General features: G+C 33.9%; 1 protein-coding gene across 1 annotated transcript in view; it reads right to left on the reverse strand.

The window, feature by feature from the left end:
- Nucleotides 1-102: 102 nt before the first annotated feature.
- LOC111053297 (coatomer subunit gamma) overlaps nucleotides 103-19,799 on the reverse strand; it is a 29,222-nt gene continuing 9,525 nt past the window's right edge. Inside the window, exons 9-16 of the mRNA XM_022340152.2 lie at nucleotides 19,491-19,599; nucleotides 17,836-18,079; nucleotides 15,946-16,105; nucleotides 15,107-15,291; nucleotides 14,152-14,326; nucleotides 13,502-13,596; nucleotides 12,280-12,520; nucleotides 103-353 (exon numbers count right to left, since the gene is read on the reverse strand). Of these exons, the coding sequence (XP_022195844.1) occupies nucleotides 223-353; nucleotides 12,280-12,520; nucleotides 13,502-13,596; nucleotides 14,152-14,326; nucleotides 15,107-15,291; nucleotides 15,946-16,105; nucleotides 17,836-18,079; nucleotides 19,491-19,599 (1,340 nt within the window). The 3' untranslated portion in view covers nucleotides 103-222. The remainder of the gene's footprint in view (nucleotides 354-12,279; nucleotides 12,521-13,501; nucleotides 13,597-14,151; nucleotides 14,327-15,106; nucleotides 15,292-15,945; nucleotides 16,106-17,835; nucleotides 18,080-19,490; nucleotides 19,600-19,799) is intronic.

Here is a 19,799-nt window from a genome sequence, read left to right on the forward strand (position 1 = left end):
CTTCTGTCGGATTGGGTAGAGTGCATCGTTGTTTAGATAATTTTTTTGACATTTTTGAATAACCATGTAATGAGAATAACTCAGACTCAATATTATAGTCAATCAGTTTTAAACAGTTTTTATTTATACATGAATACTTTCAGTAGAAATATTGCAGCAGTGACAATAGAATATAATATATTATAATGATGAATTAATATAGCATATAACAATGTGAGTGAATCAGCCGACAGTGGAGGTGATGAGTTCGGCGACCATCTGTTCGGTGGACCTGACGGTGAGTTGCATGGTGACAGCGTCGGCCATTGCCAGCTTGGCTCGCACAAGCACCTCGTGTCCGCCCCTGAAGATGCCTGCAATAATCACAATAATATCCCGTCAAATCATCAACTTCACTACAGTTCATGAACTTTACTAGCACCTATTGATCCACTCTGAACAAGTTAGATAATAATATTCAGTTGGTGAAATCAGTAAAGCAGCGTTTACACCAAAGTTATTAGCAAAATGTTTATTTTTCCGTCCTTATAGATTCAACGGAACTTGACAAACACATATGTTCATCATGTGTATGATAAGTTATGTTCAATCTAATAGAATCTATAAGGACGAAGAAATAAACATTTTGTTAATAAGTTTGGTGTAAACGCAGCTTAACTAACCTCACTACGATGGAATTCTCGTCAAACTGTAAGCATTGGTTGAATAGGAAGCGTCATTATTAGCAATAATAAGCACTATTATTATGAAGAATGAAGTATGTTAGTCATGCGGAATGCTTTCAGTTTGAAGTGGATATCACTATTGGGCTATATTATAAAATAGGCTACTTCTCTATCCACTTCTTCAAAAGCATGTTTATTCACTATTGAACGCTTTATAAACTTTTATTGAAATTCATATTTGAAAATACAAAATTATTCGATAGAGATATTATGTATTTATTATTTCAAGTTTGTAGAGTTGGGCTTGATTGCACGAACGTTGTAATAGAACTACATAATTTTTATTATTTGTCATGAATTTTCACAATGAATAGATAAATTGCTGACGACGGTGAAAATTCATGACAAGTAAAATTATGAAAAAATGAGAGGCTCTAGTCAGTCGGTTACGAGGACGGGACCTGGAGCTATATACTGCAGATAATCGGGCCCGGCTCTACCCTTCTTTTCCGAGACACCATTTTCCTGGTCCAGTGAGTTCAGTGAGCTAATATTATCAATTTTATTATTATATATTATTCATTTTTTTTTTATTGAAGGCAAATCCTGTAATTATTCTATTGTTTGTTTAAAAAGTTTTCTCAATATTATTTTTATTTAAGTCTCCAGTTTCATTTTGAGTTACAATTTGATTAAATCGATTACTTAGTTCTCCAAAATATAACTGTTTTGTTTATTATTTTAAAATATAGTTCCTTTCTCATGAGTTATAGAGTTAGATCAATTTAACCTCTCGCAAGCCAAGCGATTCCCCTTTTATAAATTGTTACCATAATGTCTAGGGTTGTTCTCACAACCTTATAATACCATCACAATACCATACTTAATATAACCCCAATATATTCTTAATTTAAATACCCCATTACATGGTGTTGGGCGTCGTTCTCATGAGAAAGAGTTTATTAATTGACAAGATTAGCCTTCAAATTATCTATTGACATTTTCATTTCAGGTCATTATCATAATTATTATATTCTGTGTTTGATCTCGTATAATTATGTCCTCTATTCTTTCAACGTACAGGGTAAATATGATAATTGTTATTATTGTTATATTGAGATGAGTATCTCTAGTTCTAGTGACTCTGAACAATCACCTAGTGAATTCGAGGTTTCATTATTACGTTTACCTATTGATTTAAAAGTAAAATCTCTGGATAAATCAGAATTATTAGAGCTAGGCAAACAGTTAGGTATTCACATCCCTCAATCTGTTAATATTGAATACTTGAGATTCGCTGTTGACTTGGCAAAAAAAGTTTGTATTTATGTGGACCACGATTCAGGAGCTAGAGATGCTCTAAGTCGATTACTTAAGTTAGGGTCCCTGTCTCAACGCGATCGTATTATCTTCCCTATGTTAGCCGATTACGAGCGAATAGTAGGCAAGCTAGGCAGAAATCAAGAACACATCTACGACACAGTAGCTCCCGATAACTTAGCAAATATCCTAATTCCAGAAAATAATATGGCAGGGAATGATAAAAGACCCTTTGCGAAACCCGAAAGCTATGGGGGTACAAAGAGTGAAGACTTCAACGAGTGGTTGAAAACCTTCAATAGGGCAGCAAAAATAAATAAGTGGGATGAGGATGATAAAATCTTGTATTACCCCTCTACCTCAAGAAAACAGCATTGGCAATTTTCGACATATTTTCGGATAAAAATGAAAACGCGACATTTCTTGATGCAGTAGGCCACTTAAAAAGTAAACTTGTAGACCCTGTTCATGAAGAGACAACCAGACAAAAACTCGAAAACAGAAACAAATTACCAACAGAAACATACACAGAATACACAGCAGATATAATAAAACTTTGTCACATTCTTGAGCCTCAAATGTCAGAGAAAAGAATAGTAGGATATGTTTTGAGAGGCTTAGACGTAGGAGCATTGCAACATGTTGCTTTCATGGACAATGCATCAGTTGAAGATTTAGAGAAAAATCTCGCCAAATATGAAAGATCTCGCTTCCTTCTAGACAAAAAGTTAGGAATGCATAATGCTTCAATCGAACAGCCTGTCCAAAAAATAAATGTAGTAGATACTTTAGAAAAGAAATTGAACGATCTGAGTATTGTGGTGAAAAATTTGAGTAGAAATGTAGGTCAATCACAAAATCCCAATCCTAATAGACAGTTTGGAAATAGGAGCGGAAACTTTTCCCCACACGAAATAAATCAGAACAACTTCCAAAGACAACCTTATTCAAACAATAATAATTACAATGATCGCGACAGAAACACACAATCACATAATCCTAATCCTAATAAACAGTTTGGAAATAGGAGCGGAAACGTCTTCCCACACGAAACAAATCAGAACAATTTCCAAAGACAACCTTATACAAACAATAATTACACACAATCAACATCAGTCAATTACAGGACACCAATCAACCCTAATAGGACTAGATTCTGTACATACTGTAAGAGGAATAATCACTGGAAAGACGATTGTTTTTTCTTATCAAAAAACTCGAATACAGGATCCCGAGCCTAGACGAATCGGATATGAACTTGGGATCCGGATTTGAAAAACAAAGCGCTGAATTTCCATTTGATAATTATTCTCCAAATTCAATTGATAAAGAAGAAATCACATGTAATATAATATCTTCTGTATCAATGAAAGATGAACAATCCAAAGCGATAGAATTGTCAGGCAGTTTTTTCTCAATGCCAATAATAATCAGTTATACTCAAATGAAAGTGAAATTAATTGCTCTAACGAAATAGAAAGTGAAACCAACTTCAAACAGCTATTGTCTTCCGAAATGCATGCTCAGCACGAACTTGGAATGAATGGATCATTGACTAAAGAGAGAAGAATTCAAGTCCCAGTACTTACTATTAATGGAAAATTCAAAGGAAAAGATGTATCAATTACCATTGACACCGGTACGAACGTAAACATAGTTCAAAAAAATCTTTTAAGTAGCGATGATCTAAAACATTTGAAAAATAGTAGTATTGCTTTATCGGTAGCTAATGGTTCATTAATGCCGATCACAGGAATGATCTCGAGTGAAATTCAAATACATGACAGGAAATTCGAAGTAAATTTAGTAATTTCTGAAGACTTACAGGCCGATATTATTGTTGGAAATTCCTTCTTCTCAAAATATAAAATGAAATTAGATTATGAGAATAACATCATTTCAATGACCGATAATGGTAAAATAGTCGAATTAGACATGGATAAAGAGTGGATTTGTACATTAAATAGATTACACAACGATTCTGAAACAAATATTACAAAAGAAGTCTGCATACCCAATCCCGTAAATTTCGTCAAATGTGCTCTTGAAACAATAATCCCCGCTCAAAAAGACGTGAATGTCAAAGTCAATCTAACACAAAAATTGCTCAAAGTATCCCATTTTACTCCAAATGAATCGTTATTACATAATAAAAAATTGCATGTGCTTTGGAATGAGGATGATTTTGAAACAAACATGAGTGAAATTAGAATTTTGAATCTAGGAAGGCAAGATATAAGATTGTTGCATGAAACTATTATTGGTGAAATTGAAGGAGAAGTTTGTAATTACGACGAATCTGTTTCATTAGTAGACTCTGTTCTATTCGATGGAGGAGGTTGTGAAATAGATATTAATAAAGATCTTACACCAGAGCAAAATTCCAAAGCGAAAAGACTCATCAATAAATACAAACACCTATTTTCAACAAACGAAATTGATTTCGAGGAAGCGAAATTACCCGAATACAAGTTCAAACTTACAGATTACACACCCATTGCTAAGTCACCGTACAGATTACCTATCGCTCAAAGAACAGAAATAGACAGACAAGTAGAGTTATTGATAAAAGCAGGAATAGTTTGTGAAACCCAGAGTCATTATGCTTCTCCCGCATTTTTAGTTACTAAAAAAGACGGTGGATTCAGATTGGTTGTAGACTATAAAATGTTGAACGAGAAAATATTACCGGATAGATATCCCCTTCCCCTTCTTCAAACAATTTTTGATTCTCTTGACAATTCGGATTACTTTTCCACCCTAGATATCAGACAAGCATTTTTCCAACAGCCATTACACGAAGATTGTCGAAAATATGTAGCATTTGCAACTCATAAAGGGCTGTACACGTTCAAAAGACTACCTTTTGGTCTTAGAACATCTCCAAATGCTTTCCAACGAGCAATTAACGGAGTTCACGTTTGATTTGAAATATAAACCAGGAGCCCAAATGCACGTACCTGATGCCCTGAGTAGATATCCACTAGAGAAGGATATAACTGATCTCACAAAGGACGAAAACTACAATATATTCGAAATAGAAGAAATAGACATAAAGACTTTACAGAAAAATGATGAGAGTATAAGAAAAATATATGATGCAATACGAAACCCTAATCATAGTGATACAGCTACGATTAGAAAGGCGAGAAAATACACGATCGAAAAAGACATTGTCTATCTGAAGAAATTTGATGGGCATACCAATCAATTGAAACTTCTCGTACCCCGATCTCTTATCAATAAAATCCTTGAAACATTCCATGATGATTCCTTAACAGGTGGACATACCGGCATTTATAAAACCCATGAGAAAATATCATCGAAATATTATTGGGAAAATATGTATGAAAACATTGCGAATTATGTAAGATCATGTAAAAATTGCCAAGAGAGAAAAACCCCTACTACGAAGCCTCAAGGTTTCTTATCACCCATCAAGTGTGATAGTAAGCCTTTCTCAAGTATCATGATGGACTACATCGGTCCGTTAGAGAGCTCAATGGGCTATTCATACATTCTAACGATTGTTGACTTAACGACCCGATATATTTTAGCTGAACCTTGTAAACACGCCGACGCAAATAATACCACTAAATGCTTATGGAAATTAATATACCGATTTGGCGTTCCAAAAGAAATTCGATCCGATAGAGGTACACATTTTGTAAATAAAAAAGTCGATGACCTTATGGTTGAGCTTGGAATCAAACACATATTAGGATCATCAAGTCACCACCAAAGTCAAGGTCTGGCCGAAAGAGCCAACCGGACAATTCAAGAGATGCTAACAGCTTACGTAGCCGATAATAGGAATTGTGGGTACAAATGCTGCCGAAAGTTTTATTCGCATACAATACTTCGAAACAATGCTCTTTGAAATATACACCTTTTTTCTTATTGCACGGTTTTGAAGCCACTACTCCTTTAGATTTGAAAATCTTTCCCGAAAATGACGACGTCACTTATCATTTAGACGCGAGATTAGCAAATCTTAAAGAAGTGCGAGAACAGATACCATCAATCTTATCAGATGCACAAGAAAAACAGAAATACTATTACGATAGGAATAGAACAGATTGCATTTTTGAACCAGGAGATTTAGTTATGGTCCACGATCCTGATGTAAGACAAGGACAGTCTAGGAAATTAGTCAAAAAATATTCAGGCCCATATGAAGTAGTAAAGAAAGTAACAGATGAAGTCTATGAGATATTTTTTCCGCTACGAGGTACTTATAAAAATGTAGCTTTTCATGTAGATAAATTGAAAAAATATTTCATACGAGATCCCATCAATTAAGTGTTTATTGTTCTATTGTCTAACTGTATTCTTTATTCCAGCACTTTTCTTTATGCTAGCAATTATACCTCGCTCATCCTAAATCTTTGCCTTTCATTAATTTAAAAGACAATTGATGAGAAGAAATCGAGATGAAACATTCATGTAATTTATTTATTTTCCAAATCATTGAAAAACAATATCATGCTTACAACTGAATTTTTAGAGAATTTTGTTTGCGAGATCAGTATTGACTTGTGAAGCGATCAAATCCATTTTCTCACGACTAAATATCGAGATGATTCTCAAATCACAATAGTATGCAGTTTTCAATCAATCAATTATTTCAATTAATCAATTAATCAATGATTTCTACTTCGATGAAACAATGAAATATAATTGAGCTCTGATAGACAATTTTACTAGACATTCTAACGATGATTCATTATTAAAAGATGTGAATTGTTCTCACGTTTTTGTTTATGAATGAATGCTATTTGAAAATCATCAAATACGATTTATGCTTGAATATTATTTTCTTGACTCGTATGTAATAAAATGTTTCTCTTTTTCAGAAACGGATGATTCTTGATATAATAATTTATTTATTTATAAGATTATTTATGTGAAAACGTATATTTTAATAACAATATTATCTGTATTGATGTTAATGAAATAATCAATTCCAGTAGGTGATTACGATTGGAATATAAGAAATAGCTATTAATTTGACCATTTACATAATCTATTTGTAGGGTTTTGGGGATTTTACTAGTAATTATTGTTTATAAAATTGATATCTTATACGAACTGTTCATTGATAGATTAATATAGAGTACTAACTGATATAATATTTTTAAAATGAATACCATAATACTTTGTTCCTTAGCATTTGTAGAAATATGTTGTACGGTATTGTCTCAAGAAATTTCTCTTTTTCACGGAGCTCTATTTAAAGAAATTCACAATGTAGTATTTTACGAGTCCACAGTTCCAATAACATTCAGTATTCCTAGGTCAAATCCTTTATTTGTTATGAGGAACCTTCTGAGTACTCCTTTAAAAATTGACTCATGTCCTTTCCCTTCCTCATCGGAGTGTGCAGTATTTGATCAGATTCATCGAACGGAGCTGCAACTTCTACAACTACAAGACGGCATTTACATTGGCAGCGATGACGACAACACTCCAGCTGAGAGCGAAAATCGACTACCACGCCGCGAACGCTCTATCGATACGATCGGGGCGGTCCTAAACTGGTGTTGCGGAGTAGCTACCGACGAAGAATTGGGCGCATACGTGAAAACCGAAACCGACATCACTTCTCATCTCAGTAATCTTCAAGACTTCGTTCACGCTGAACATGTCGAATTGATAGACAACACACGCAAGATGAACGGCATGGCAGAGAACGTGAAGAAAGTATTGAACAACATGAAGCATGACCTTATTCTTTGGCAAGAATCATTCACCCAACAGAATAAGTTTCAGAAAGGGAATACTACAACCGATGTACTGAAAACACAACTGAGGACTACTATTTTCATGTATATGATGACTCTATCTAACAACTACAATGAAATCGACATGAGATGCTACAATCAACAACTTTCTCATCACGTCATTTCAAAAGAAGACCTAAACAATCGACTTCAAGAACTCGAAAAGAAAATAAACAAGAGAAACTTCACCATATCAACAAAAGACAACGATAAAATTCGAAACTTGAAACTAACATCCTGCAGAAAATCCGACAACGAACTATTGGTTACCCTCAAAATACCAATAAAGAAGAAAAATTCAACTATTTCATTATTCCACCTGCAATCTATCCCGCTTCATTGGAATGGTCATACCTGCCGTTTGACCTCCCAACATCACCTGATACTTAGAGAAGAAAATAAACTGCAAATCCTGTCAGATGACGAAGAAGACGATTGCCAGTTCAAGCAGAAAGGCCTCTGCTTGATTCCGAGGAAAAAGATGTCGAACTCCGCCACCCAAGCCACTTGTCTCCACCTTCTAACATCAGAAGCAGACGTATCGGAGCTACGAGAAGTCTGCAAATTTGATTGTAAAGCAACTGACAATCAAACCCTAATCACTCGCCTACGAGAAGACACCTTCCTATTCCACAACACCGGCAAAAAGACGACAATTCGCTGTAAAAACTCAACAACTGAGGTCCCAAGCAACAGTCCAGGAACCCTATCACTCCACATCCCTTGCAACTGCGAACTTCAAGACGACAACGGCGACGTACTGATAAGCACTCTTTATCCTTGCGACTCCCGTTCCCATCCTTTTCCAGCTATTAATAACTTAATTCCTCACATGTGGACAAATTTATCTAAATTGAGCATCCCAATTTTTAAACATGAGACTCTGCCTCAGTACTTAAACCTTTCGGAAATCTTAAATGAAAATTGGCACTTGAATTTTTCAAAATTTGAAGAGCACAACTCATTCTCAGAAGAAATTTTCCATCATGTTGAAATGCCAAATAACTTTGATTTGTTAGGGGTGAACAATAAACTGATCATTTATATTATTATTGTCTGGCAAACACTGATAACTGTTATATTCTTGTATTTATGTCTTCAAAATTATATTAAGAAGAAAGCAAATCAACTGAGAGTCCCGAAACGTACTCCAATTGTGGACTACCCACAGGAGCTTTAAGAATATATTGTGTTTTAGTAAAGTAGTATGTAATGAAATCATTAAAATAATGGGTTAGGATATAGGAAACTATGCAAATAATAATTACTTATTCACTATTATTGTATCCATTTACTCTTTTATGCTATCGATTCAAATATTTTCCCAGATTAGAAGATAAACTATTTCAATTATTATTATTATTCTTATTTTCAAGGTCCACAATATTATTTTGCTTACTCGAATACTATTCGGACTTGATGTTTAATTTTTGCATTATGATTCAATTTTATTACTTTCGTAGATTTTGTAGGTTTAATTTTATTCATCAATATAATTGAAATTTTTCCATTCAATTCTTATTCAGATATGAATGTATTGAATTGTTGATTTGAAGTTGATTGATGTGTTAGGCTAAGTTTGATTTTTTATGAATTAGTTCACTATAATGTAATTATATCACTTGCATTTAGCTTATGAATTGGCACTCACATAGATTTAAGGTATTCATTGAAAGTTATGTTACATATAGATATCCAATTAGAATAATATTGTGAATAATAATAATAATTTTAGCTTGCGGTAATTTTGACTTTAATTTTTGAAATATTATTGAAATGTGTAAAAATTAACTTAGAGAGATGCCGTTTTTTCGATAACTTCGGGCCGAAGTTTAGGGGGACCCGGGGATGTAATAGAACTACATAATTTTTATTATTTGTCATGAATTTTCACAATGAATAGATAAATTGCTGACGACGGTGAAAATTCATGACAAGTAAAATTATGAAAAAATGAGAGGCTCTAGTCAGTCGGTTACGAGGACGGGACCTGGAGCTATCTACTGCAGATAATCGGGCCGGCTCTACCCTTCTTTTCCGAGACACCATTTTCCTGGTCCAGTGAGTTCAGTGAGCTAATATTATCAATTTTATTATTATATATTATTCATTTTTTTTTATTGAAGGCAAATCCTGTAATTATTCTATTGTTTGTTTAAAAAGTTTTCTCAATATTATTTTTATTTAAGTCTCCAGTTTCATTTTGAGTTACAATTTGATTAAATCGATTACTTAGTTCTCCAAAATATAACTGTTTTGTTTATTATTTTAAAATATAGTTCCTTTCTCATGAGTTATAGAGTTAGATCAATTTAACCTCTCGCAAGCCAAGCGATTCCCCTTTTATAAATTGTTACCATAATGTCTAGGGTTGTTCTCACAACCTTATAATACCATCACAATACCATACTTAATATAACCCCAATATATTCCAAATTTAAATACCCCATTACAACGTCTATTAGATTGAACCGAGGTTGAAACGCCACTCAACGGAACCATTGCCATGAGAACCAAAGAATGAAACGAGCGACAATGCGATTACATCATTTAACTATAGTTGAAACTAATAAACGTACATGATAACAGTCCTTTAAAACCTCCAAGAGTTTTAAAACCGATACTAATAGATCTCTATCTGACCAAACTATGATTTGGCGAGTAACATTCTTATACTTGGTTGTACTATCATGAATTCACTTGGTATTGACCTCCTCAGACCCAGTGTGCAGTATAGTGTACATATTGATTTCACTCTATCCAGACCTAACCTCTCTCTCAAAATACAACTTTTCAAAAACTCTACAGCTGAATTGTGGCCACTCCTACCTGTATAGTTGTTGTTATACGATAGCTGACAATGTACTCTTCAGTGTACAAGTCGTCTTAACCGAAAAAGTGGGAATCCACTTCACCATAACCACTATCAGCTCAGAAAGTGAATGTACAGTATAGTGTAAAAATCAACTCAAGTATACATGAGTAAGTAATAATAATAATAATATTTGTTATTTGTTCAATACAGTACAGTCATTATGAATCACAACTATACAATTGAACATTGTCATGTACAAAAAAAAAATCTCTTCAATATTTAACATAATAAAAATATAGATCTAGCCTATATGATTTCACACATAATTGTCACATAAAAATTCATTTACACTATAAAAACTTTTTTCAACAAGGAACTTATGAAGATCTTTTTTGAAAGTCATGCTCTTAAAATCTATATTACTAGGCAACTTGTTTAGAAATTTTGTCCCTATGTAGCTAGTTTTTTTTCTCAAAAAGAGTTAGCCTGTGAGGCTGAACGATAAAGTTGTTCCTGTTTCTTGTAAAGTGTGAATGTACCTGTGCATTGGTCGTTAAACTGCCCATATTCTTAATCACATATAATAAAGTTTTAAAAATAAAAATACAAGGTACAGTGAGTATGCACTGCCTTTTAAAATAATCTCGACAAGGATGATTGAACCCCAATCCCACTAAACACCTAATAGCCCGCTTTTGCAGAATGAATATCTTATTTATGTTCTGCAGAGACGTGTTACCCCAGAGCTCAATTCTATATGCAATATGTGAAAGAATGAGTGCGAAATATAACGTTTTTCCTGTCTCAGGGGGCACACACTTGACTGTGTTTCGCAGAACAAATAAACTGCTACTGATTCTGTTCGCCAGTCTGTCAGTATGGGCATTCCATGAGAGATCCTTATCCACAATCAGTCCCAACAGACTCGCCTCTGTCATATTCTCCACAACAGAGTCACCAATGCTAATTACTGGCTCAAATACATAATGTTTGAAACCAAATTGAAGGCACTTACTTTTTTTAGGGTTCACTGACAATAATGATTCATTATAATATTGTACAACTAGGAGTGGCCGTAGCCGAGTGGATCAGATGCTGGCTTTGTGATTCAGAGGCCCGGGTTCAAATCCCGGCCCGGGCAAGATATTTATCTCGGGCCACTCCCGTGTATCGGATCGACACGTTAAGCCGTCGGTCCCGGCTTCCTAAAAAGTAGTCGTTAGGTCATGTCAGAGGCCCTGAAATTGATCAGTTGCGACCTGAAAACTCTGACACCAGACCTGAGCCAGCCAGGTCACTCGATATTATTATTATTATTATACAACAGAATTTGTCTGTAGATTTGCTTCCACCTCCAGTTCATTGAGGCTGTTGTTGTTGAACATTATTGTTGTATCATCAGCGTATAATGTGATACCCACCTCTACTGGGACTGATGGACTGATAATTGCAAATCATTTGTATAAAGAATAATAGTGGAAGAAGCGATCAAAATATTTACTTGAAAATCAAATAACATTTGATAGTCTACACCTACATGATTATTATATGATTATTTATAGTAAAACTTCTGTAAAAAAATTGATACCGATCTACGTACTAATTTATGTTGATTGTAATCCAAATACTAAATGATAGATACTGATCTAAATACAAATTGATTTCTACTATATATTATGTGGTTTGTGCAACGTACCAGCGAGGAAGAGAGTGTGCGCCGATTTGCCGGCTGGGACCTTGTCGGATCGGTCTGCCGGCTGCATGCCGAGGAAGGCAGTCACGTTGCCGACTGCCTCATCCAGTGACGTCATACTCGCCAGGCTGTACATATCCTCCATCTCGCAGAAGCCACTTGCCGCCTCCTCCCACGACGCGCCAAAGTTCGCCTTCGTCACCTTCTGTATCTGGTCGCTCAACGACACCTCCACGTCTTCCAGCTGCAACAAGCATTACACTCATTGCATACATCTTTCAAGCATATTATAATCTCATATAAAGAGTTTGATGGAAATCATAATAACACGCATCATAAGCTCATACAAAGCGCTTTTTATTTTTTAAATCATACTGACATTTATCAGCAGTTCTTCAAAGAGGTTACTTTGGAGAATTAAGTTAGATCAGAAGTTCTACAAAGAGTTTACTTTGAAGAATTAAGTTATATCAGAAGATCTACGAAGAGTTTACTTTGAAGGAAAAACTCATACGAAGCTCCGGTTGCACAGAAGCCTGTTGGAAATAAATCATGATTAAATGCCACAAGAACAATCGGAGATTGCTTTTTTGAAAAAAGGCTTCTCTGATTAGTTCTCATGACATTCAATCACGATTAATTTAACAGGCTTTTATGCAACCGGGGTAAAGAGGATTTGAAACTTACATATTTTTACTTTTACGTAGTGCTTTTTTCTAGTTTAGTTTTAAGCATTAGCTCACACTTATGTGTTTTTTTAAATCCTACTTTTTTAATTATATACATTTTTGCAGGTGTGCCAAGTATTCATTTATAAATGAAAGAAAAGTAAAATCATATAATGTCAAGTGTTTCCCTGATTCCGATCGATTTAACAACAAATCAGAGGCATCACATCTTCCTCCGGTTTTTTATAATTCTTCAAAAGAAGCTGTCTGTGAGACCACTTGTATTCTTGGCGTATAGATGGCCCCCCATTTGAAATAATGAAACCAAGGGCCATCTCGTCATGTGCTACCTTTGGTAGTTACAGTCTTTGTAGTAATAAATTGGGGGTGTGGACTAATAATGTACTCATAAGATATGAACATTTTTCAAACGGTACTCAATTCTCAATTTATATAGTTATTTTATAGCTGAAGAATTTCAAAATATTCTAAAATTTAAACTGCTAATTTATGCTAATCCAGAATGTAAAAAGTGAAGGATTGCTTTGCTTTATTACCATGTATTCGTCATCATAGCCTTCTTCTGTATCTGGTAATCCAGTGGACACATCACAATCTTTGACGATGAATTTCAAAGTAGCACCAAAATTCCCTGTAGGAAAAAGTTGAAATTACAACAAATTATTGGAACTTGATGAACTATAACATTAATTACAAGCATGACATAAGCTATAGATATTCAACAGATATAAAGACAAAAACAAATAAAAAAAGAAAGATTAAAAGTGAGAATCAAAGAGTCTAATGTTTATAAGTTTATGTCATACAATATCATAATGTGACTGAAGCTCATAATTATGATATTACTGTCCAAACTTTGTCACGTCAACAGATAAAAAGGTCATTCTACAACAGTGGATCAAGAGTGATCCTAGAACAGAATAAATAATTGCTGTAACTTTTCAGAATATAAGACATACAAATAGCTACCAAGAAATTTAATAAAGATTGAGAAGAATAATTCAGATTTTTGTTTGTATACCATAATAAAAATTAACAGTTACTATATGAGATGCTAATGTGAATTGTGCTCTGATATGTGCAGAATATCTTTCTACGCCTGAATATGGAGTCAAAATAAACTTCCATCCAAGTCTAAATTGGGATATTTCAGAAACAATTTTTTGTGAAAGCTATAATTACATACCGATTGTTGCTGATAATTGATCAGGGAATTTCAATACGATGTAGGTGCTAGCCGACTCTCCGTACTGCAGACGAGGACATGGAATGCTCTGAATCACTTGGTATCCTTCGCTTGGTTCAAGCTGCACCCATACATTCTCCAGTAGTTGGTCGTTCAATGTGTTCAGACACTCGAACTGCAAAATAAAAACAACTTGATTAATGATTCAATTGAAGATAATCTTGAAGATTTCTGACGTTGACTATGTAGCTTTGACGCTTTTCTATTCCTAAATCCTATTAGTAGAATGAATCTTTCCATTTTTTAATAAAATCACCGATACCCTTTATATTTTGGATACTTTCCATTTTTATATTTTGGTCCTTTACTACTCTTGTATGAAACACGGCTTCACTTGACTCTTGATTCATTCTACTTGTCTCTTTTCTAGAAAATCAATAAATTTGATACAATATGTTATGCTTTTTCAACCTTATTCATTATTGTTTCTTGTCTTCGTAATCTTTCTGCTAAGTTCTTCAATCAACTTCATGTGCTACACCTTGTATGCTGTAAATGTACAAAACATGCATAAAGCACTTCCAGAATTTTCTCGAAAGAAATCATTGTTTGAGAATGCGGACTCCGCATTTATTAAAATTTCAAACTGCATTCTCCATTGAGTCTTCACAACAATACAATAATCAATTTGTATTTGAAAGATGCTTGGTAGGAAAGGGATGAATCGACTACTGTTTCCTGTAATCGAAAAACGTAGCATTCTTAATGGTAGTAAGAGAAATAAAAAAAGTAACTATCTGAGAAAATTAACCCACTGCTGATTATATTCTATTAACATTTTATAAAGAGACAACATGGAACCGAAGATTGCTTCGTGAAATATTATTAAGTTCAAATTACAATATTAACTAGCGTGAAAATACTTTCTAATAATAAGAATATAAGTTAGAATTACCTGTAGAACAAGGTGATGAGGGAAGGAATGTTTGATGCAGCGGACTACATACTCGGTTTCGGATTCTGTGAGCTGCACGGGGTCTGAAGAGCGGAACAGTGGGCCAGGCAGTTTTGCGATTTCTGGCACACTCTGTAACTTCACCGCATAACTTTCTTCTCTTGAGGCCAAGCTAACCTTCGGAACTGGTAAACAAAAATGACCAAGTCATAGATCAATATCGAAAAGGATTTTTTGGATGAAACAAATTTGTTACTATATTTGAAAGATATACGGAGTAATAAAATGAAATATGTATTTACATATGTATTATATGACATTGAATTTATACCTACAGTAAAAATCAAGAGTAATCGAATTAAGGCTCAATAGAATCTGACTATAAAGATTTATTATTTGATAAGTCAGCTCATTTTTGATAAATTTTCTAGGATGTCGGATGTACACGACATTTTTTGAGAAATAATCGATTATAAAGTCCATACTTCATAACGAGACACCTGGATTAATTTATTGAATGTCTGAAGTTTTCGAAACAAAACTGAAAGTACGACTGCGAATGAGCGAACTATCTTCGAGGTATTTAGGATTACTACCTAATGATCCGATTTCTACGCAACCCTAATTTTTAAAAAATACCTGTGAGAAATTTAGTTTAATGGAGGAGGCATTGTTTGTATCGCCAACAAATAACCATCTGTGAGATTCGTAGAACATGATAATGCTGAAATGCCCCCCTATAGGTATTGGTACAAAGTTTCAGAGCTTTAGAGATTCAAGGACCTGAACGAGGAAAAAACTTCGTTACTGTCAGTGCCTGTTGATTTATTGAAACTTACCGGTTGAGGTGATTGATCCTTCGGTTGCGATCTTATTGGAAGCAGTCACGTGATCATCGGGCACAGCTGACGGCGGCGGAATCGATTTCAGGTCAAATGCAACTGGACTGGGGTTCTGCACGTACTGGTGGAGAGACTTTTCTAGGATCGGCAGAGATACCTGTGAATTTGGAACGAATAATGTAATGAGCAAATAATTATATATGCAATTGAAAATTAAACTGAGAAAGAATATCAAAGAAGAATATTATTGTAATAACAATAGAAAAGACATAGGATGAAAATGCTAGACTCTCTCAATAGTCAATCAATGATTGTCCATAACAGCAATTTCCTTCAGGATAATAGTAAAAGCTGAAATTTAGGTTAGAATAGGTTAAATAAATCGGAGATGAAACATCAAAACATCAGAAAGAGTTGATTTTCAAGTAATAATAATATTCGTATGGCTTTTGTTGGTGGGGAGTTCCTGACGGAAGTTCCTCCTCGCCTGAATTTATCATTTAAGCCGTAAATGGGCCTTAAGACTGTCATACTTCAGCCGGAACCGTCCCATCGGATAACCCGGGAATAACCTATTAAAAAACTTTTCAAGTTATTTTTATTGATATGATTATGAACTATAATAGTGATCCTCCTCATTTTTGTATAAGCACAATACTTTTCTTTAAAAAAAAAACTGTAATATTTTTTTGATATTTCAGCTGTAATTCAATTTCAAAATTTATCTATCCTTGATAAAGTTTCTCCCATAATGATTTTGAGGAACTAGGGAGTGTCACTCAATAATACACTAATAAATTAATTTCATACCAATATTTTCTAATAAAGTATTTTAATAGGGCAACTTGAATTGTTTATTACAAAAAAAATAATTTCATAGTACCCTTTTTTCAAAACTTTTTTAAATAAACACTTATATTAAACTAATATAAAGCCGAAACTAGATGTTGTGTTCTTTATTAATTTACTACCAATAATATATACTGTTATGTGGGTAGTTGGTGTGAATATGGAAACAGCTTAATTATTAGTTGTCACTATTTACATTGGTGCTTGCAATTTTATATTGTAGTTCTGATTTTAATATCAAGAACTAAAATTCATCAAAATTGATTTTTTCTTTGAATTCTACTCATTTTTGAAAAATCAGTACTAATAAATCAGTACATTCTTTGTCATCTACTCATTTTTCAAAACTCAGTACTCATTGGAGATAAAGGGTTCCAAATGATTTTATCTAGAATGTTATAATCTAAAAAAGACGTGAGTAAATTTTCTGTACGATTACTGGATTTGGCAGAAGTAGCTGAAAACTGGAAAATGAACCGAAAATACGAGGTTTTTGGGCCACCCTGTTTCTAGAACAAGGGAATTTTGCATGATGAAATTGGTTCTGGACTTCTCTCATGTATCCAAATAATATATTAAAAAATCAGAACTACAATATAAATTGCAAGCACACCCCCTTTTTTATGACTATATTGACTGGACTAAATATTTCTTTTACAAGGATAATTATTTGACAGTAGGTTTGATTGATTATGATTCACATAAAGAACTACTTTTCTATGGCTTCAAAATTTTTGTCTGCCATTTTGGATCTTCCATTCTGAGTCCAACTTCATCATTTTCTAATGGGAAGGTGGTCATGTGATACATGATTTCCATACAGAATTTCAAGAGGTAATGGATGTGCGAAACCGCATATCGATATCTGAAATCGTTTCGAGAATATTCACATTCAAAGATACAATAAATTATGCAAGAATGAATTCTTGAAAATTGAAGAAAAAAACTCGACTAAATTTTTTTATTTTTTCACGGGTTTCGTACACACTTTATAGTAACATCATCTACTGACATATTTAACACTTGTTGGATTTGTACCTGTAGGGTGTCGACGATGTAGTGGTTGGCGAGCGCCTTGTCCTGAGCGCCGAGGATGGAGTGGTAGTATGTGGCGCGGTCGCGCACCTCGTCATCAGAGTCCATGTGGCAGCGCGCCAGCAGCACCTGTATGTTGGGCAGCAGCGCGGGGCACGCCGCCCCGAAGCGCGCCATCGCCGCCACCGCCGCCGCACGCACCACCGCGTTCTCCAGGATCACGCGGTTGTAGATGAACCGGATGTACCTAATCAATACAATCATTACAAATCAAATAGTTCATAATTAGAAGAAATATATATTTTAATTTATTTATGATTTGTTAGAACTTTATCATTGCGTTCATACAATATGAATACTGTTATGATAAAATAAAATAAAAAATTACAATGATCAATTGAAAAGTTATTGAAACGAGTTATTAAATGACAACAATACATATAAATAAATAAATGTATATCAAGTTCCATTTGTCTTTATAGAGATAATGTTTAAAAAAATACTTAGATGAATGAGTGGTGATCAATCAATCAATCAATGAATTTATTCAACACAAGCACACAATAAAGATCAAAATACAAAATTGTAGTGGAAATACAAAATAGTAGTAAAAAAAATGTTTTGGGACTCAGGGGACCTTGAAACTTAAAGAAAACTTTAATTTGGTGTACCTTAGTTTTTTTAGGAAGCAATACTTTCCTTAGATACCTATGACAGTAGGTACGGCAAGGAAAGTAAAAACAGGCTCTATGGTGGGATGTTCTGAATAGAATGGAAAGAGGAAAAATACCTAGTTAACCATGATTTCCCATGTAATAAACTCGTAGACGGTATAAAAGTAAGGAATGAAGGGTGAAGAGGAGTGGAAAAGGAAGAATGGGAGAGGAAAAGAAGAAAAAAGACAAGAAAAATTTGTAATCGAATCCACTTCTAACAAATATAGGCTAATGTCATTGCATTTACTAGTTTGAACAGAAATATTAAACCTCATACGCCGATATGAAAGAAAAAGTTACTATAGGTCCAGTTTTTTAAATCTAGTTTTGATTTTTCTATTGTGAGAAAGTAGTCCAGAATAAGTTTTATTATTCCAAATGCCTTCTCAAACATTAAATATCGTTGTGATATGTAACATATGTGTTAGCAATATGCCTTAAATTATAATTATTGACAATTGAGATGCGAGGAAAATGGGACTTATATTTCATCAAGTATTTAATGACGTTTTTTATGTACAATTGGGGTGTTGTCATTGCCTCGCTCAAAGACACTAACAACCATTTCAATAAACCATTTTTAATGAGAAAGATAAAGACTAACAATACATGAATGAATGAATTAGTATAGATATAGATGAAACAATAAATAAATGGATGGATACATTTTGGTAGAATCCTATTAATATTATCCAGGAAGGAAAGCGACCTCTGCCTTTCTCTTTCTCTCTGTAGAGAATGCTTCTCTGACATTCTTCAAAACAATTGATATTATATATATATATATTTCCAAGAATAGAAATTGTTAAAAAACAATTCATCTTACATAATAATGTATTTTCTTGGAAATAGAATGTACTGTATTTATATTTAATCATATCTTATGTGTAATGTTCATCAACATTTAGCAATGATTTGAATAGCTATTTTCATGTTTCTAACCTGGATGGTTGCTTTGTTTTGGGACCCTCCTTGCCGAGAAGATGCAGTATTCTGACAGCCAGACTGGTGTGTTCGCAATCTTCAATGAACTCACACAAATGTGCAAGACCTGGAACAAATATAAATGAATGGTATAAACCGGATTATGCTAGTTGAAACTCACGTAAAAGTTTGTTCAATATAAAAAATCAATGACACATTAATAACATATTGGCTGATTTACAAAATCTTGAGTTCTCTCTTTCCTGATTAGCTCCTAAGCGAATAATTCAACCTGAATTCATAATGTTCAAAATGGAAAAGGGCTTT

This window comes from Nilaparvata lugens, chromosome 1, assembly GCF_014356525.2.
Source record: "Nilaparvata lugens isolate BPH chromosome 1, ASM1435652v1, whole genome shotgun sequence".
Taxonomy (NCBI): Eukaryota; Metazoa; Arthropoda; class Insecta; order Hemiptera; family Delphacidae; genus Nilaparvata; species Nilaparvata lugens.